We start from the raw sequence: 20755 nt of genomic DNA on the forward strand, positions 1-20755 counted from the left end.
ACATAATTCAATTAATATATTTTGAAAAATATGATTAAGTGAAATAATTACCTTATTTTTAAAAATAAAGTCAATATATAAATCTGTTTAAATATTTACACATTTTATAAAAATATTTATTCACGTCAATTCTTCTCATAGATAAAAATCTCTCACTATTCTATTAATAATATGGACCCTTTATTAACTAAATTTAGTCAAATCCAAAATAAAATTACTTTAATATTATTTTTTCATATTAAAAATAATTTTAAAATTTATTACTAATTATTTATTTATTTTTATATAGAAAGTATATATTATTATAATTTTTTTTAATCCTATATTTTAAAATTGGTAACACGGGAGAGTCCATTACTATGATACTATCTGACGGACCTTATCCAGCCCAATTTATATAGGTCCCATTCAGACTACTTCGAGGATTGATTCTCGAGGATTGATTCAAGATTAATTGAATGGTACTAAGACCAACTTCAATCGATGTCCTTTTACATTAAAATTGTGTAAAAAGGACACCAAACTTATTCCAACGGAGACCCCAAATCTTACATCAAAATGGTGCAAGTGCAGATTTTTTTTAAATATAATATATTATATTATTAAAATTATATTTAAAATATTTTTAAATATTATAAATTAATATTATTTAATTTAATTAAATTTATTAGGTAAATTTTATATATTATAAATTTATATTAGTTATTAACTTAAATAATTAATATTTAAAATATTTGTTATATTACTAAGATTATAAATATATTAAAATTTATAATATTAGTAATTGCATAACAAACACACAATTAAATATTTAAAATTTCAAAATACATAACATATAGTACATTATACAATTTAAAGATGCCACAAACACTAAAGTAAACATACATTTAAATAACCACAATAACATTGCAATACTAAACAAATCAATGTTTAATATTCTGGAAAATCACCTCCTAATAAACCACGGAAATAATCATAAAATTTACCGGAACCATTCAAAGGATCTTGAGATCCTTGTCCTTCTTCTTGAGACGAATTTATCCTAGATCCTTCTCCTTGATGTGGAATTGATTGAGATTTTTGATTTTCAGTCATCTTTTACATAATTCTGACTTGTTCACAGCGAATAAATTCACGCATTATCGGATCAGCAATGGTATTCAGGTCTTTGAATAAAATTTTATTCTCTTCCTTGAACATAGCAACATTGGTACTTCGATCTAACGCTGCAACAAGTTCGTCATTCTGTGAAACCATTTTACTGAATTGTTATTCATTCATTCTCTTCAGTTTTGCTTTCTTCACCCCAATAGGTCGTTTAGTTGAAGTACCACCACTGTCTGAATCAGTGATGTTAAGATTAAACGAAGAGACATGTGGAGATGAAGGTGAAGAAATATCTTTCTCGAGATTATATGATGGAGAATAATCAGCTTGAGCAATTTGTCATTGCACTCTTGTAGATGGAGTTTTGACGTTGTCACTGTTGAATTTCTCAATACCTTGAACAATGCTCCACACATGTCCAAATTTGAAACCCTTTGAGTAATTAGGGTCTTGTACTAATAACATTTGAGCACAATTTATCTGTAAAAAAAATAATACAATTATGAAATAAAATTAATAACTAAATTAGATATTGAAAACAACTTGGATAATCTACAAAAGAAATAATGAAAACAACTTACAATATCTTCCTCTGATGCTCCACTTGGATTCAATTCTTCGATTTGTCGTATGCAACCCTTCAATTTGGAAACAGCAGCAATGATAATATTCATTCTTTTTTGTAATGATCTTCTCAGTCGCTCTAAATTTTTGAAATTTGGATCTTGATTATACTCTATCTCAACTCTTGCCCAAAATTGATCCTTTTTTTGGTTGATTCCTATGATTGGATTTTGAGAAATATGAAGATAAACATGACATAAATGTTTATCTTCTTCAACTAAGTAGGATGATGAACGAGAATTCGAACTCATTTTTTTCAAGAGTAAAGGTGAATTGTGATGGCCATGTCTAGTATGCCATTATATAGGAAAAAATTATGTGTAATGTATAAGATTTGTGTGTGCATTGTGATGTCCCGTCACCTGTAAAAATAATAGTGTTGTGTGTGCATTGTGATGTCCCGTCACCTGCAAAAATAATAGTGTTGTGTGTGCATTGTGATGTCCCATCTTTTGAAATAATTATAATAGTGTGTGCATTGTGATGTCCCGTCACCTGTAAAAATAATAGTGTTGTGTGTTCATTGTAATGTCTCATCTCCTAAAATAATTATCATGGTGTGTGCATTGTGATGTCCCGTCGCCTGCAAAAATAATAATGTTGTATGTGCATTGTGATGTCCCATCTCCTGAAATAATAATAATGGTGTGTGCATTGTGATGTTCCTTCATCTACAAAAAATAATAATGTTGTGTGTGCATTGTGATGTCTCATCACCTGCAAAAAAAAGTGTTGTGTGTTCATTGTAATGTCCCATCTCCTGAAATAATTATCATGGTGTATGCATTGTCAAGTCCCGTCACCTGCAAAAATAATAATGTTATGTGTGCATTGTAATGTCCCATCACCTGTAAAAATAATAGTGTTGTGTGTTCATTGTAGTGTCCCATCTCCTGAAATAGTTATCATGGTGTATGAATTGTCATGTCCTGTTGCCTGCAAAAATAATAATGTTGTGTGTGCATTGTGATGTCCCATCTCTTAAAATAATAATAATGATATGTGCATTGTGATGTCCCTTCATCTGCAAAAATAATAATGTTGTGTGTGTATTGTGATGTCCCATCTCCTAAAATAATAATAATGGTGTGTGCATTGTGATGTCTCTTCATTTGCAGAAATAATAATGTGTGTGCATGGTGATGTCCCGTCACCTGCAAAAATAATAGTGTTGTGTATATATTATAAATACACACCATAACTGAAAACAATTCAATCAAATTCTTCATCTCCAAAAATGAGTGCTAGATATGAAGGTACATCAAATTTATCATCCTCAAGCTCTGAAAATGATGATATATTTGAAGCACACAGAAGGCTTATCACTCAAGCGATCTACCAAAACAATTAGGTCATTTTGAAACATCTGAGTGAAGAAAGCAACAAAGACAAACATCAAGGATCTATTCCTGGTCACATAGTGATCAATCGTAATAGAGAAGCTGCTGATCGTAATCTATTCAATGATTACTTTGCTGAAAATCCTACATATAATGCTGCAATGTTTCGAAGAAGATTCCGAATGGGAAGAAACTTATATATGCGTATTTTTAACGAGGTTAGTAATCATGATAATTATTTTGTGCAGAAAAGAGACGGAGTTGGAAAACTTGGTTTGTCAGGTTTACAAAAAATGACAGCTGCATTTCGAATATTGGCATATGGTGTACCAGCAGACGCTACTGATGAGTACATCAAAATAGGAGAATCAACTGCCATAGAAAGTGTGAAAAAATTTGGCCGTGCTGTTGTTGAAGTATTTGGAGGGCAGTACCTGCGATCGCCCAATGCTAATGATGTTGCCAGACTTCTTCATATTGGTGAGCAGCGTGGTTTTCCTGGTATGTTGGGTAGTCTAGATTGCATGCATTGGAGGTGGAAAAATTGCCCAACAGCATGGGCTGGGCAATATTCTGGTCGTAGTGGAAAGCCAACAATTATTCTAGAAGTTGTAGCTGATTATGATCTTTGGATATGACATGCATATTTTGGTTTACCTGAATCTAACAATGACATTAATGTATTGGAGTCTTCTCATCTTTTTTCTAACCTTGCTCAAGGTATTGCTCCCCCTGCTCGTTATGTCATTCAAGGAAAAGAGTACAACATGAGTTACTATTTAGCTGATGGTATATACCCAAAATGGTCTACACTTGTTCAAACAATTCAAGATCCACGAGGTACAAAGAATAAGTTGTTTGCAATGAAACAAGAGGCATGTAGAAAAGATGTTGAGCGAGCATTTGGAGTGCTCCAATCACGCTTTGCAATTGTTGCAGGACCTTCACGTTTTTGGCAGAAAAATATCTTACATGATATAATTACTTCATGTATTATTATGCATAATATGATAATTGAAGATGAACGTGATATGAATGCCTCAATTGTTGATCAAGGTGAAGTCTCGTCGACTGCAGATGTTGATACAGCAGTAGATGACAATACCCGATTTCAAGAGTTTCTTGCTAGATACGAAGGAATCAAAAATAAAAATGCTCACTTTGCTCTTAGAAATGCATTAATTGAGCATTTGTGGGAACAATTTGGTAATTCTGATAATTAATGTGCATTGTGATGTATTATTAATGAAGTGTTATTTGTTTTGTGAAAATATTTAAAAAAATTATCTAAATTGTTTATGATTGTGTATTATCTTTAAATATTAAATATTAGTATGTTTATTAAATTATTTCTAACAAAATTATAAAATACTAATTTTAATTTTCTTATAACCAAAAACATAATATCATAAAAATTAGTTATCATGTATAATAAAATTTTTAATTTTAATAGTAATTATTATCATAATAAAAATATTTAATAAATTAATATGTATGTTAAATAATAAATTATAAGATGGAAAAATAGAATATTCTAAAGAATATTCTCTTTGGTGTAGGAAATGGTGTGTATTGATTGGAGTTGGAAAAATTTTTGGTGCTCCAATGACATTAAATTGATGTTAAAAATGCACCAAAATGATGTTTGTGGTTGGAGTTGGTCTAAGAGCTGATACGGGATTAAAAACATAATAAATAAATAAAATTAATATATAATTCTATTTAAATATTTACATAAATATGTATATATTTATTTAATTTCTTCTGAGTTACGCTACCTCGCTGCTTAGACCCTCTCCGGAGACCGCCTCGCAGTTTCTCGACCCATCGGCACCTTCGCCGGACACGAGCCATGAGGTTAGCGCCGTCGGTGATCGTTCTAATACCGGACGTCGACGGCTTCGGTCATGCCATCGCCGATGGCTTCCGTTCCGATCCGAAATCCAACCTCTCGAGGTCTTCCCTTTCCTTCCAAAGCGAAAACCCTAAGGTTGCAATTTTCTTGTCGAGTAACGATCTTTCGTAAGAAATGTCAATTTTTACAGGGAAAGCTCCTCCTTTGAACTCTCGTTGGAGAAATATGGCTTTAAGGACCGTAAAGCCTCCGGCGATCTTATCCAGTTTGTCGACCCGCTTGGATCCCCTAAGGCGAGTCGACTTGTATTGAAAATTGCAAACTTCATTCTTGTGTTGGGTCTTTGAAATATATATAGTAATGTTCTTTGTATGACTTACATGTATAACATTGACGAAAACATATGCTGCACTCTCATACGATTTGCTTCTATTCTCCCTACGCATGCATTTTGATGAAATATCAGAAATCTAGTGCTACTTTTTTTTTTTTTTTTTGCATTTCTTTTAATGGCTGAAGACAATACCTGCATTGTGGTTATTCTGAGCTTTCACATAATACTTTTTACATCCCATTGACAACTTATTCAATAGATCATGAATCTACTTTAGAGAAAATAGTTTTAGATTCATTATTATGCCACCTAAATATTCTTTGAATGTGAATTTTTTTACTTTTAGAGAGTTTATTTTAATGGAGATTGATTCTCATTATCAGAAACTTCAGCTATCCTTATTCTATATCATGCTTCTAAATTTGCTCCATAACATTCCTAACTAAGCTACCGATGAACGTTGAACACTAGTTGAACGTTGAACACTAGTGTATTCAACATCAGAAGTGGGAGGTTAATAGTGCTAGCTCAAGGTAGCTCTATTGGATTTACTACTAATAGCTTATCCTTAAATATGTTTGATGCAATTGGAAGCTTATCAACTCAATAGGTACTCTTTTCACAATTGAAAAATCACTTAGTGATGATGATGATGGATAGGATTCATATAGCCAAAATCAATTAGTTGGAACGAACATGACTTAGTGATGATGATGGCTACAATGTTGTCACATGATATTATGCATGATTATGGTCTACAAAAGATATGTAATCACATTGGTCCATCATTAGTTCATGCCTAACATGCCCTTGATTTGGGAATATGAATTGCATGGAATCAAAAGGAAATAAAAGAAATTAAAATATTTTAGTTCCACTTTATTCCATTTTTTTGTTTACTTGGATGCAATCAGAAGGAAAGAATTAATTCATTATTTGCGTTTGTTAAATGCTAAAATTTCATTTCCCTTCCATTATACTTGATTCAAGTATAAACTAAATATTTCCTGCCTCCCTATTATTTCCTTTCAAGTAAATAAGAGAAATTGACAGTTTTACTTATTTTTCTATCTTTTATTTTTTTATGCCATCCAAGTAAGACAACATGGATAAAATTACTTATTTGGTAATGTTATTTTAAATATATGGAGGAACTCCATGACTAAATGTACCTTCTATCCACATTCATTAGTTTAATGTGGGTGAAATTATCCACTGATAGAGTGAACGTTGGATGTGCTAGACTTATGCACGACAAGGCTCAACTAGTGTCAACATTAGGCAATCTATGAAAGCTAAGTTAGTCTATGCAGGAGCTAGCATGTGTCCACTGTGGTGATAAATAGTGTTAGAATTATCAATGTGTGCCCGATGTGCAAATAATTGCACACTCATCTTGAGACCGATATAAGATGGCCATGGGCAAAGTTAGAGTACGCAGGGTGGGGTTAGCTATAGTGTCCCCATTGTGATAGAGACTTCGAAGTGAATCTCAAGGCAACAATTAATCACCTTCCATGAATTTGGATCTAAATTGTTGCGTAGCTTATTCTTCTCTCACTTTGCCCCTTTACCAATAGTTATCCACCTCTTCCCTTTACCAGGAGTTATCCACTTCGTCCTTTTACCAGGAGTTATCCACCTCTTCCCTTTACTAGCAATTATCCACTTTCTCTTATTATCAAGAGTTATTTGCGTCTTCCTTTACTAGGAGTTATTCACTACCTCTTTCCTATTAGGAATCCTTTACTTCCTCAAACACTGAGTAGTTTTATTTATTTAATTTACACAAAAGACTTTAGTGACTTGGTAAGGTCTCTCTTTCTTATCCAACAAGCAATCTGACCTTACCTCAAACACCAGTGTGTGGTTATTTTAATTTACAATAGAGAATATTGCCTTCTGAACAGTGATGCTATTATAAACACTTCCTATGCTTCTAACTTGGGAGGGAATCTAACATCATCCCTATTATGTCAATATCATCATCTATTTGATGCTGTTTCTTAACTGCTACTTCCTTTCCTAGTCACCTGTAGCTTTGTGAATGCAATTATTCACCCAGGGAGATTACAATTCAACTATTCGAGAATAAAATGATCTACAGAAATATGGGCAATTTCTTTTCAGTGTTTCCATCGCTTACAATTAAATATTTGCATGGACCACCATACCAGCATTCTAGTGTTTTCCCTCCCCCCATTGGTACGATAGACAATTGAACTGAATATCTGTGATTCATTCAGGTGTCAATCTTCCTTCTGCAAAATTACAGTCCACCTGTTGTTGCATATGCTATCAAGGAACTATTAGCATCACTTCCTAGTCAGACTACATTGGTACTTCCTTTTGTGATGAAAGCCCTCAAGGTTAACAGGGGAGCAATGAACAAACCATCCGCTAATGAGGACTTTGTGATCTACACAACTGAAATTGGTGGTACATCTGAACTCACTAAGGCCATGATTGATGACACAATCAGTGTGCCTCCATCCTTGCAAATTCATTGCGAATCTCTGGCTTGCTTGTTGCTGATGGCGCGAATTCTAAATCTGCCAACAGTTCTCCTCCTTGCATCTGGTCCTAGGCACCGTAATGGACAATCTAGCTATCCTGGGCTCGAGGTATGCAAAAATTTTCCTCTGATTTTGAAACTTCTTTAAATTATTTGTGTTTTATTAGACATTTATGGCGATTTGGATGGAAAACAACCAAACGGTCTTGCTGCTAAATTAGGCTAAACTTTAACAGCTAAAGGAAGTGAGGTATCTGCAGTGGTTGGCTTTTGTTTCAATGGTCCAGATTTATTTTGTCATGTCAAGAGTCAAGTTTGGAGGACTAATCTACAATTAAGCGGTCAGACTATGTTTCTGGCAGGAAAACTCTAGCAAGAGTGCAAGATATGATTGCAAGTCCTAGTAAATGACTCTGTATCTTTATTATTCTTTCATAAATAAGCCTTTTTCTATAGGCATACTGTTATAGAACTAAATTCCTTCCAAGAGATGATAAATGAATATGTAAAAATACCGAATGGTGTAGAGGAAGGATGATAAGAAGATTATCGTTTGAGCAGTCTCCATGTAACAAGTAACAAATGTTAGTTTTCGGTCCGATTTTGAGCCAATAAGTGATAAAGGTTAAATTTATCTCTTTAAATATTATGTTTTCCTTGTTTATTGACAGACGAAATAAAAGGGAAGAGGATTCATCCTCGACTAACCTGTTCAAACAATATGTCTAAACTATTAGTTTTAATTTCAGGTTCTGGAGAAGTTGGGAGGAACAGTAGCCAGGCATTTGGGTCTTGTCTTCTCCAAGGACTTGATTCCACAGAAGAACATTGAGAAGTCAACTAGCGTTGGAGAGCCATGGCGTGCATTGTATGGATGAACGCTTGGCTAGTAGTGTTCCCTTAAAACCAGACGCTGTTCTTGTTGTATGTTGAAAGATCTTGAGGCAGTTCAGAAGATCTATTACTTTTGCCACACGTATTTTTATTTTGCACGGAAATTGATATTCGATCTGGAAGGTTATCGATTTGGATTCAGTTGTAATATCGAATTTTATACTTTATACGAATTCAATTCATGTTTAGTTTAAGTAATTTTGATAAAGGGTAGACTCATCGATTTTTCTTATTAGGTATATTCGACGCCCTCTTATTTTATATTTTATAAGATATCACTTTACAATAAATTTTTATCATGTTAATAATATTTTTTAATATAAAAATACTCATATACTATTTTGATTAAATTGAATTAAAAAAAATATTTTTTTAACACCTTGTTAAGAATTAGAAGTCTTAAAAAAAACTCTGTGATCTAGTTTAGGGCGGTAAATGAATTGAGTTTTAGGATGTTTAAATTTGTTTAATAAGATAGTTGAGTTGAGCTTAACATGAACTAAACTTTTAAAATTATTGTTCAAGTTTGACTTAGTTTATTTTTTATGGGCTTGAGTTTGTTTGAAATTTGATTTAAGTTTGGTTTGTTTAGATATTATCGAGTTCTCAATTCAAAAAATATGGAATCGCCATATCAGCGACTTCCCTAGAGCCGGTCCCACGGATATGGAGAGAGGTAAATATAGGTACACAGCTAAAAGCGCATAGCCGGGACGCTAACCCCAGGCAATGACACCCCGAGGATCAAACCCTGAACCTTTTGGCCATGAAACCATGCACCCAGCTGTGCTACGCCCTGGGGACTATCGAGTTTTCAATTAAAAAAAAAAAAAAAAAAGATAGATCCGCTACTTTAGCGGCCCCCCTAGTGTCGACCCCACGGATATGGAGGGAGGTTCATGCAGGTACATAGGCTATAGGCGCATGGCGGGGTAAACCCCAGGTCGTCAGTTCCTGAGAATCGACCCCTGACCATTACGCCAGAGATACCATGCGCCCACCGTCTGCGCTACGCCCTGAGGGCCGTGGTAGTTTTGATGTGATCAACCAAGTTGGTTAGGTCCTGCTGTGTTTGATCCCTGTGTCTGAGTGTGCAGGAGCTTAGGAGCACAGGAAGTCGAGCGGAAGACACAGCTAGTGAGAAGGACGGCACGGGAAGGGAGCCGACGGGCTCGGTGCGTCCGAAGGACGAGAGAGCTGCGGAAGAGTACTCCGGTGGGCGTGAAGAGCGTGCGCGACGTTCGAGGGACGTTAAGCCGGACGGAAGGCTGCTCGAGGAGTAGGCCGGGAATTGGGTTCGGGTGAGCCCTATTCCGGTTGGCCGCAATCACCCAAAAGAACGGAGCTTCGGAAGCCAAAGCGAAAAAGAAAAGGAGTCAAAAGAGGCTGAAGATATCAAGCTGAAAAGTAGGTTGCCAGCTTGAAGGCGCCTTAAACAAGCTTGAAGGCGCCTTCAAGCCTGTTGAAGGCGCCTTCAACAGGTCTGTTTTGACCGTTTGCGCTGCGGATAAAGTTTTATCCGCTGACCGAGCTGGAGGCGCCTTGGACCCTCGAGATAGACTTTCCAGGAGCTATAAAAAGGCCCCTGGAGCTAGGAATTAAACAACAACTCAAGCAATCAATCTGTAATCAATTCCTAGCAACTAAGTGAGCGTTCTAAGTGTAAAAAGTTTCTCCGCCTACAGTAAAGGAGATTCTGATAGTAGAGCTTTTCATCGCCCTAAATTAACAACCTCCTTGGTTGTAACCAGGTTAAATCCCTGAGTCTTTTCTGTTCCTATTTCTTTTTCTGTTTCATTAATTTAGTTGCTATTATTTTATTGCTGATTTAAATTCTGAGTTGAAATCCAAAGAGGGTATAGTTTGTTTTTGTTTTCAGCAATTCACCCCCCTCTTGCCGGTCTCCGCTGCACCAACAAGTGGTATCAGAGCCTGATCGGCTCAGAAGGACTAACCGCCAACTGAAGCACTACGATCAAGACGATGGCCGGAGCGAACATCCATCCCCCAAAGTTCGACGGAGATTTCGCTACATGGAAGCGAAAAATGGAGGTATTCTTCAAAATCGAGTTCGATATCTTACTAACAATGAAATACAATTTTACAGCTCCTAAAGACAAAGAAGAGTTCCAATGGACGAAGAAGGAGCAGGCGGATTTCATGGCGAACGGAAAAGCTGAGTTTCACTTGCTCAGCGTTCTTCCGCCTCAAGAGGTAAGTCGGATCGGAAGCTACGACTCCGCAAAAGACCTCTGGGAGAAATTCCTAGAGCTCCACGAAGGCACCTCGGAAGTAAAGCTAGCGAGGCGCGACATTCTTCGAACACAACTAATGAATCTCCGAATGAACACCGACGAGAAGGTAGCGCAACTCCAAGCACGGATCAAGGAGCTGATAACGCAACTGACGAATCTCGGCGAAACAGTAACGAACCGAGACTCCATCCGATACGCGCTCAACGCCTTCCCGAGGACTCCGAAATGGGCGTCCTTAGTAGATGCTTACTATATCTCTAAGGACCTTGAGGTAAGTATCTTAGAAAGTTTGTTTTCTACCTTTGAACTTCACGAGTCTCGGATTGCAGAGCCTAAAGAAGTAGTGAAGTCAAACCTCGACATTGCCCTACAAGCAAGGAGGGACGATCCCGATTCCGAAGCTTCGATCGACGAATCCGAGGCGGCACTACTGGTAAGACGGTTTAATAAATTTTTAAATTCTAACAAATTTAGATTACAGTCGAAAAAGCTCCAGCGAAAGAAAAGGGTGGTTTGTTGCTACAATTGCAACGAAGAAGGACATATCAAAGATGACTGTCCAAAACTGAAAAGCAAAAGCAAGGAAAGGAGCAAGAAGCCCACTCGACCCAAACACAATCTAAAGGCCACGTGGGATGATTCGTCGTTCTCCGACTCCGAAGTCGAAGAATTCTCGGGACTAGCACTGATGGCCAACCATCAGAAAGAAGAAACGTCTAGCTCAGAAATGAGTATAGATGAAGGGGGAGGAACATCAGAAGGAGAAAGCAATGATAAAGGGGGAGCATCGCAAGATGAGGTAAGTAAGGTACGTTCCCTAAACTCTAAACAGTCTTTTGAGTTTATTAAAGCTCTGTCTAAAGAATTAGATCAATTAGAAAAAGAAAATGAAAATTTAAAGTCTGAAAATAAAAATCTAAAATTAGAAATTGAGAAATTAAGAAATAATACATGTTTAAATAGATTTCCAAATTCAAAAATTAAATTTTATAGAAAATTGAATTGGTACATTAGAAACCATCAGGGTCAACTTAGAAGAATACCAAAAAATTATGTACCCCCTAAGTATCTGAATAACCCTATAGGTAGGAACCTCTATTGGGTTCCAAAATCTATGCTTAATTAATTTTTTTTAAAAAAAATTAAAAGCTTATAGTAAGAAAATTAAACATTGAAATTATTTATGGAAGCTTTGTCTAAGGAAGTGGTTGTTGCTCCAATAACCAAGAAGGCCTAGTGCCTCGCCACGACTTGGAAGCTAAAATATTGAAAGAAAATGTTTAATTAACTTTCTGAAAAAGCATTAAACAAAAATTAAATAATGCTTTGAAAATTTATCAAATGTTTGTTAAAATAAACAAAAATTCCTTAGAAATTTGTTAAAAAAAAATTCTAACTTAATTTTTTTGGGTTAGAATTTTTTTTTGGAAAATTCTAAAAAATCATTCACTTGACTTAGAAATTTTTTTTTTGGAACATTTGAACATTTACTTAGTTTTTTATTATTATTATTTTTAAAAAAAAATTGATTTTAACTTAGCAATTTTTTTCAAAAATTCATTTTTAACTTGGAAAAATTTCAAAAACTTCAATCTTGCTTGAAAATTCTTAAGACCCCATTTTTGCTGTGATCAAAGGGGGAGAGAAAAGTACAGGTTTAGGGGGAGTTAGAGAAAAAAAAAATTTAAAATTTAAAATTCTTTTTCTTGCAATTTTACTAATTGCAAAAACTATACTTAACTTGTTAGTTCAGTAATTTTTTCTTTAAAATTACTGTTTATGTCTATTTTTAACCCTAACTTGAACTTGGGTTGATGCACATCAAAAATGGGGAGATTGTTGGACCCCGTGGTAGTTTTGATATGATCAACCAAGTTGGTTAGGTCCTGCTGTGTTTGATCCCTGTGTCTGAGTGTGTAGGAGCTTAGGAGCACAGGAAGTCTAGCGGAAGACGCAGCTAGCGAGAAGGACGACACGGGAAGGGAGCCGACGGGCTCGGTGCGTCCGAAGGACGAGAGAGCTGCGGAAGAGTACTCCGATGGGCGTGAAGAGCGTGCGCGACGTTCGAGGGACGTTAAGCCGGACGGAAGGCTGCTCGAGGAGAAGACCGGGAATTGGGTTCGGGTGAGCCCTATTCCAGTTGGCCGCAATCACCCAAAAGAACGGAGCTTCGGAAGCCAAAGCGATGAAGAAAAGGAGTCAAAAGAGGCGGGAAATTACTGTAGCAGGATGTTACTGTAGCAGAAGTTACTGTAGTTTGAAGGCGCCTTCAACAGGTCTGTTTTGACCGTTTGCGCTGCGGATAAAGTTTTATCCGCTGACCGAGCTGAAAGCGCCTTAAATCTTGTTGGAGGCACCTTGGACCCTCGGGATAGACTTTCCAGGAGCTATAAAAAGGCCCCTGGAGCTAGGAATTAAACAACAACTCAAGCAATCAATATATAATCAATTCCTAGCAACTAAGTGAGCGTTCTAAGTGTAAAAAGGCTTCTCCGCCTACAGTAAAGGAGATTCTGATAGTAGAGCTTTTCATCGCCCTGGATTAACAACCTCCTTGGTTGTAACCAAGTTAAATCCCTAAGTCTTTTCTGTTCCTATTTCTTTTTCTGTTTCATTAATTTAGTTGCTGATTTAAATTCTGAGTTGAAATCCGAGGAGGGTATAGTTTGTTTTTGTTTTCAGCAATTCACCCCCTCTTGCCGGTCTCCGCTGCACCAACAGTTCTCAATTCAAGATTGGGTTAAGCTTGGTTCAAACTTGATTTATTTAGGTATCATCGAGTTCACAATAGAAGCTTGTTTGATTGTTTGAAACTTTTAGTTGTTTGATTGATTATTGAACTTGATAATTTAAATTTATTATTTTATTTTGTTTTATTATTTATTTAACCTATTAGTTTTATTAATGAATATGATTTTTGAATATTGTTTATGAATATTGTTCATGAATATTATTTATGAATATTATTTACGAACGTTGTTCACAAATGTTAACGAACGAAATACATATGTATTCAAATTTATTTGTTTAGCTTAACGAGTTGTTCAGGTTTATTTATTTAATTAATTATATATATATTAAATAAATATAAATAAATTTTTATTAAGTCAAATATCAAATGTTCACGATCGTTTGATTTATCTAATGTTCTAATCTAGTTAACTAAATACTAGAAGTATTGTTTTGGAAAAATTTGCATGCAGTCCTTATTGGTAAATAAATCTTTGCATGCAGTCCCCATCCATAAAATTATTTGTTTTCACTTCCTAGTCAAACATATTTACCTAATTGCCCATAATACTTTTAGGTATAAAAAATCCAAAAATCAGTATAATTTCTTTTAAATCCAGTACATTAAATTAAAATCTAGTATATTTTTTATTAAATGAAGTGCGATTTTTTTTCACCTCAATTGGATGTAAAATATACTAGATTTCCTTTAAATAGTATTTAATTGGATGAAAAATATACTAGATTTTCTTTAAATAGTAAATGATGTTGAATTTATAAGGAAGTATATTAAGCAGGAAAAAAGTTGTGCTCAATTTAATAGAAAATATACTCAATTCTAGTTTAATGTACTGAATTTAATAAGAATTATACTTATTTTTAGACTATTTGTAATGAGGATTAATTTTGATAGAAAATATACACAATTCTAGCATAAAGTATTGGATTTTAGTGTAAAATACTGAATTTAATCGGAAATATACTCGTTTTTAGACTATTTATATCTAAAAAAAATCTGAGGGACAATTTAAATAATAATATTTATATGAGTGAGTTGAAACAAGTAATATTTTACATACAGATAATGGAAATAAAATTTTTAATGATTGAAAATTGTATGTAAAATTATGATTATGATTTGTATTTTTTTCTACTTTACCGCCGTATTGTTTTTGTTATTAATTAAAAATATGTTTTATTGTCAGAAATAATAAATTAACTCGACAGAGATTTGCATTTACTCGTTAAGAAATGTACCTAGCTAGTAATTGGACGGATCAATTGTTCCCACAATTCGAAGGTCTCATATTCTCGTGTTTTAGGTTCGGGTTTGTCGCCGTTACTGAAATGTTCTGATGTGCTCCCCGAGGCCCAGACAAACTAAACCCAGAGTGAAGGCACGTGACTCTGCCGCCCCAAATCGCGTGCTCCACCCATGTGATCGTCACGTGGAGGTAACTCATCGTCCTGCAGCTGCGCCGGCTGTCGCCGTCGCTGGTGCAATGCATCTCATCCTCAATTTTTATTTATATTTTAATTGATATTAATTATTTAATTTATACCGATTAATTTTAACTATAACTTATAAATAAAATTTCACCGATCATCAAAATAAATAGCGTTCCCAACGGATTTAACAATCCAACGTTCCTTATTTATATAGAATTGAATTGACTATTTCAAAATTAGTCGAGCCAAAAATGTGAATAATCGGAGCACAGTTCATCTGGATCATTTTTTTATGATTCAAGGATATGTCATTTGTATTTATGGTTGGATCATGATCATAATCCGGTTACAAATGGTTACGATCTTGTCTTGGGTTCATCATCCCCATCAAATTATAGTTTTTATTCAGAGCGAGTGGTCGAAGGCCGTCCGAAGACCTTCGGTAGTGGATAAGTGATCAGGTTATTGGGCGTCGAGTGACGGTGTCTTTTGGACGGTCTCCGGCCGTCCGCTCCGAATAAAAATTATAATCTGATGGGGACGATGAACTCACGGTCTCCGACCGTCTGCTCCGAACAAAAACTATAACATGATAGGGACGATGAACCCAAAAAAAGATCGTAACCATTTGCGACCGGATTACGATCGTAATCCGATCGTAAATACGAATAATATATCTCTTGCACCACAAAAAGTGATCCAAAATAATCGATACAATTTTTTTTTTTAACAAATATACTCCTTATTTGATTGTGGTGGTTAAGTTCTCCAGGATTAAGGTTTTTATGCTGACTTGATTTTTTTTTTAAATAAAACTCCATGTTTACATTTAATTAGAATATTTAGATTATTTACTGTCTTTGTGGTAAAAAAGAAGAATACGTTCGATCTCAACGCCTCTACCAGTCCGTCCTAAGACTAATATGGAGAAGGTAAATTACGAACGGTTACTAACTTTTTGAATAGTGATTAACACATAAGAGAGATATTTATCTCGACTCTCATAAAATTCAGATTTCAAATTTTATTATGATAATAAATCATGTATTAGTCACTAGACTCATCCGAGGGACGGATTATCTACTGTCTTTAACGGATTACCTACTGTCTTTGACAGGTGAGATGGTGATTTTTTTTTTTTCAATTGTCATACTACATTTAACCGTTAGTGCCACGTGGAAGAAACCCTTTTGTTTTTTTACTCGCTAAAGAACAACGGGTTAATGTTGGAGAAAGGAGGTGAGAGTAAGAAGTAACTGACGCGAATGGCGGTAAGTACCGCAACTATCTTCTATATAAATAAACCCTAGTTCTTGTGGTTCTCCGCCGGCTCCCCCCTCTCAGTTCTCACTTGCTTGCCCTAATTCGTCTCGAGCAGGAGTCTGCCTGCGGAAAGGATAACAGAGCAACAGATTTCCAACGTAAGTGCTTCAGATCTCTTCTTTTTTTGTTGTTTTGTTTCTTTTTTTTCAGATAGCATACAGAAAATTCCGTGTTTCTTGTTGTTCATCTATTTGGTTTTTCGAAATTCCGTGTTTCTTTTCTGTGAAATTTTTGTGATATTGTTCTCTTGTTCATTTCCAAACGCTCCAAGTGTTTCAAGTATTCTTTTCTGTGAAATTCCGTGTTTCGCTTGTTCATTTAACAGTTCGCACATTGAATCTCTTGTTCTCTTAGAGATTCTGATTCTAATTCTTTGAGTAGCTTGCTATCGATCGATCGGTGTAATTCTAAATCTGTATAATTCCCAAATTCGAGCTAAAATCTCAATTCGTAGATCTGGTGAAATTTGCTTACAGTTATCGGCTCCTGGCGCATCCAAAGCTTTGATCTGAAAGCTCCCGAGGCAGAATCACAACCTGTCCGACAGCCATGGGGATTTCGAGCCTGCCGACCCCATCGGAGAGCGTGCTCAGTCTCGTACTCGTCAACACCGTCCTCACCATCTCCATCCTAAAGCAGCTCCTCCGCTCCCTCCTCCACCTCCTCCGCCTCCGCGCGTCGCCTCTTCTTCCGCCGGAGCACGCCGCCGGAGAGGGTTGCGAGCCGCACAGCCTGACGGACCGGTTCCGCAGCCACTGCAGGCCTATCCGCTTCGGCTCGGCCCTGGGCCGACGGAGGGCGGCAGCCGAGCGGACATCCGACTGCCGAGTCTGTCTCGCCCGGTTCGAACCGGACTCGATGGTGAACACGCTTCCCTGCGGCCATTTCTTCCACAAAGCCTGCCTGGAAACGTGGCTCGACTACCAGCACGCAACGTGCCCACTCTGCCGGACCCACGTCCTCCCCGGCGAGGACACTACCGCCGCCGCTGTCTTCGTCTCGAGTTCTTCGCGGCCGTGGTTTTAGGACATGCCACGGACGGTGCGCGTGATCACATTTTCCATTTTTGGGTTCTTGTAGGCAGAAAACACCCGAGTTTTTAATTATCTTGATTCCAATTTCTGGAAGAAAAAAAAATCATTTTAAAATTAATTTTAAAATCACTGATTTTCAAAAAATAGCACACGGTAAATTTTCATTCTCTAAATGTTAGGATGCTAATGTGATCTTGTGCACCGGAGCAGTAATATTAAATTTAATTTTTTATTTGATGGTTATCCTTTTTTATTTTCAGTCAGCTTGGTTTTAATCGAATGTCCTGACAGTAGGCTTCTTGATAGTAGATTATTTTGAAGTATCAATCCAATACAAAGATAAAAGTAATATATATCTTGGTCTCTGTGGCTATTTGGTTTCTTAAACGTATCAAATTTGTTTACTAAAATGTCATCTTTTGCATCATTCGACCGCCACATGTTAGTTTATCTGAGCTTTAGCTTCGAGAGCTGTCGTTCGGATTTACGGTGAGAGAAGTAAAAAACATGTGAGGATGTGAGGATTGAGGAGCTGCATTTTCAGTGGGCAAAATGGGGAACACGTAGGTAAGAGAGGCAGGTAAATGAGATTTTTTTTTAAGTCTTTAATATGTCACATCAATATCATTGGATGCGACAATAAAGAGCAATTTATTTTGTATGAATCAATTGTCATGATATAGGTCAAAGTTAAAATGGTTAATATCATGATTTAATCTAAGCCGACCTGAGCGGCAAATGACTATAGTAGTCGATCGGAGGAATTATTATCCGGTCGATCATCTAGATTAATCGATGTCCAATCAACCCGATCAATAGGAGAGTGGTCGAGCGGGCCACGTGCTCGGCTTGGGATATGACATTGACATTTTACATATTAATAATGAACCGATAAAATAATAAAAGAGGAAAAGATAGATACTTAATAAAGGGAAGAGAAAACAAAGAAAAACACTCCATCTATCATTAAATACGAAGAAGTGAAGATAAAGATGTCTTATGTCGATAATTAATATCATTAAACAGGAGAAAATGAAAGGTCACTGAGAAAGGTATAAAAGAATATGTTAGGTATGAAGAAAGACAAGATTGATCTTTAACTATATTATTTTCGATTTTTCTTCCTACTATTGTTTTTAACTTGAGCGTCGGAGGGTGAACACCAGAGACTCCTTCCCTGTTTTGTTTGTTTTGCAGAGAGGAGAGAGGTCTTCATCCAGTCAGCAGAGCCACCACATCCTCGGCTTTCTAGCTTCACTCTTTCGGATAGGATCATTTTGGCGTCGTCTATGGGAATCGTAACCTGCATCCGAATGAAAAGATGGAAAATGTTGGACGATTCACAATAGTGACGCTGATGCAAGAGGAGCTCGACACACTTATATAGGACCGAGAGTGAAGATAGTGGAGCAACATCAACAACAAGCACTGGTCGAGTGCCAACAGACACTGTCCAAATGCTAAGCACAGAAGCCTGCAGCCTCAGCGACAGGTCGTTAGGCTAAGCGAGGAGACCAAGCGAAATAAATTTCCACTCAGAAGTCGAACAAAAAGTCGATCGACACATATGGGGAAGTCCCTAATGCGTCAATCCCATACCACCGAACATTGTTATGGACTTCAGCAGAAGAAAGGGGCCGAGCAGATGGAGATAGGAGATCTTCCTCGAATGAGGCACCCACTCGAGACACAAGAAAAAGGAAGGCACCCAAAGAGGATGATTCGTCCGAGCAGGTCAATCAGCATTTTTCGGAGGGGATTCTAAATGACCCTCTACCGAAGCATTACACCCCACTAACGATCGGAGAATATAATGGAGCAACCGACCCTGACAACCACTTGGCTAAGTTTGATAACGTGGCCACACTTCACCAATACACGGATGGGGTGAAATGCTGAGTCTTCCTCACCATGCTAGCTGGATCAGCACAACGTTGGTTCAAGCGATTGCCGAGTAGCTCGATCTACAATTTCAAAGATTTCTGAGTGGCCTTCCTGCATCACTTCGCTAGCAGTCGCCACCACCAGAAGACGAGTGTGAATCTATTCTTGCTGAAGTAAGGGCCCCGAGAGGCATTGAGGGCCTATATCCAGCACTTCAATCAAGTGACGATGGACATCCCGGCGATCTCCTTGGACGTGTTGGTGAACGCCTTCACTCAAGGGCTCACGGAAGGAGAGTTCTTCCGGTCGCTCATTCGGAGGCCGCCGAGGGACTTCGTCCACCTACAAAAGAAGGCCAACGAATACATCAACGTGAAAGAATTCCAAGCGGCAAGGAAGAAGGAGACGCCCGCCAAGCTTACAGGATTGTCTGAACGGTGGAAGCTGAGCAATCATCAACCCCCCAAGGGGCCTCGATCAGGAGGAACCCCACCACACGAGCCCAGGGCACATTCCGTGCAGCATGTGGCGGCTGCTCGTCCAAAGGTTACAAAAGGCAAAATGTGGACGCCGATGTTCTGCTCCTTTCACTAGTCGGTGACGCACAACACCCGGGATTGCTACGGCCTGACAGCTAGCAGGCAGGCCCCGCGAGGATATCGTCGTCGATCCCCATTACCTGATAGGCGACAAAGGCGCTGATCAACCGTCCAAAAAGGGAAGAAAGGACAACATCTGAACCACGCCACCATCAGCCTTAGCATGGGAGCAGTCAAAGTCCCGCCCGAGCCTTTGCCGAGCAGAACAAACGGTCAGCAATGGAGGAAGAGAATTGGAGTAACACAGCTCGGGGAGAGATAGGAATGATCGTCGGCGGGCCAACCGATGACTCGAGATCCATACTGTTAGCTACAGCAAGGAGAAAGTTGAAGGACTCGAGATCAGTTTCGACCTTAGAGATTTTGAGGGAGTGGAAATTCCTCACGACGATGTACTGATCATCTAAGCAGCAATCCATCGAACTTTTGTTGATACAGGGAGCTCGGTGAACATCATATATAAGAAGATATTCGATTAGTTGCAAATCGATCGGAGCAAACTGCTGCCAATGACGACCTCACTCTACAGTTTCACAACCAACAAAGTGTTACTGATCAGCCAGACCAAGTTGGTCATCTCACTCGGCGAGGAGACCCTAAAGAGCACAAGGACCACAAACTTTATTGTGGTAGACACACCGTCGACCTACAATGTTATATTAGGCTGACCGACCCTCAATGAATTCCGAGCAGTAGTGTCCATCTACTGTTAGAAGATTAAATTCCCGGTGGGCAACAAGGTGAGAGAAATCAAAGGTGATCAACTGGCTACTTGGCAATGCTACATCGAGATGGTTAGATCAGAAGCAAGG

The 20755-nt window shown here is 37.4% G+C and overlaps 2 protein-coding genes and 1 pseudogene across 3 annotated transcripts; all 3 read left to right on the top strand.

The window, feature by feature from the left end:
- Positions 1-2968: 2968 nt before the first annotated feature.
- LOC122031238 lies at positions 2969-4294 on the top strand (annotated as a pseudogene).
- Positions 4295-4829: 535 nt separating this feature from the next.
- Positions 4830-8867, top strand: LOC122032589. Of its 2 annotated transcripts, none has more exons than XM_042591895.1 (4): positions 4830-5027; positions 5117-5219; positions 7507-7884; positions 8012-8867. In XM_042591895.1, the coding sequence occupies exons 1-4, from the start codon at positions 4924-4926 to the stop codon at positions 8111-8113; spliced, it is 687 nt and encodes a 228-aa protein (XP_042447829.1). In that variant the 5' UTR covers positions 4830-4923; the 3' UTR covers positions 8114-8867. The 2 variants fall into 2 exon arrangements, with proteins under 2 accessions (XP_042447829.1, XP_042447828.1); XM_042591894.1 differs by having other exon boundaries at positions 4832-5027; positions 8525-8867.
- Positions 8868-16370: 7503 nt separating this feature from the next.
- Positions 16371-17695, top strand: LOC122032031 (probable E3 ubiquitin-protein ligase XERICO). Its single transcript, XM_042591275.1, has 2 exons — positions 16371-16524; positions 16903-17695. The coding sequence occupies exon 2, from the start codon at positions 16976-16978 to the stop codon at positions 17450-17452; it is 477 nt and encodes a 158-aa protein (XP_042447209.1). The 5' UTR covers positions 16371-16524; positions 16903-16975; the 3' UTR covers positions 17453-17695.
- The last annotated feature ends 3060 nt before the right edge of the window (positions 17696-20755 follow it).

This window comes from Zingiber officinale, chromosome 11A, assembly GCF_018446385.1.
Source record: "Zingiber officinale cultivar Zhangliang chromosome 11A, Zo_v1.1, whole genome shotgun sequence".
NCBI classification, from domain to species: Eukaryota; Viridiplantae; Streptophyta; class Magnoliopsida; order Zingiberales; family Zingiberaceae; genus Zingiber; species Zingiber officinale.

What these genes read in the sequence shown, in the direction of transcription:
- LOC122032589 (XM_042591894.1), top strand. Translation starts at nt 4,924, where the DNA reads ATGAGGTTAGCGCCGTCGGTGATCGTTCTAATACCGGACGTCGACGGC. An exon ending in CCGAAATCCAACCTCTCGAG is followed by an intron (nt 5,028 to 5,116) that starts GTCTTCCCTTTC and finishes CAATTTTTACAG; the next exon opens with GGAAAGCTCCTCCTTTGAAC. An exon ending in CTAGCTATCCTGGGCTCGAG is followed by an intron (nt 7,885 to 8,524) that starts GTATGCAAAAAT and finishes TTTTAATTTCAG; the next exon opens with GTTCTGGAGAAGTTGGGAGG.
- LOC122032031 (XM_042591275.1), top strand. Translation starts at nt 16,976, where the DNA reads ATGGGGATTTCGAGCCTGCCGACCCCATCGGAGAGCGTGCTCAGTCTC.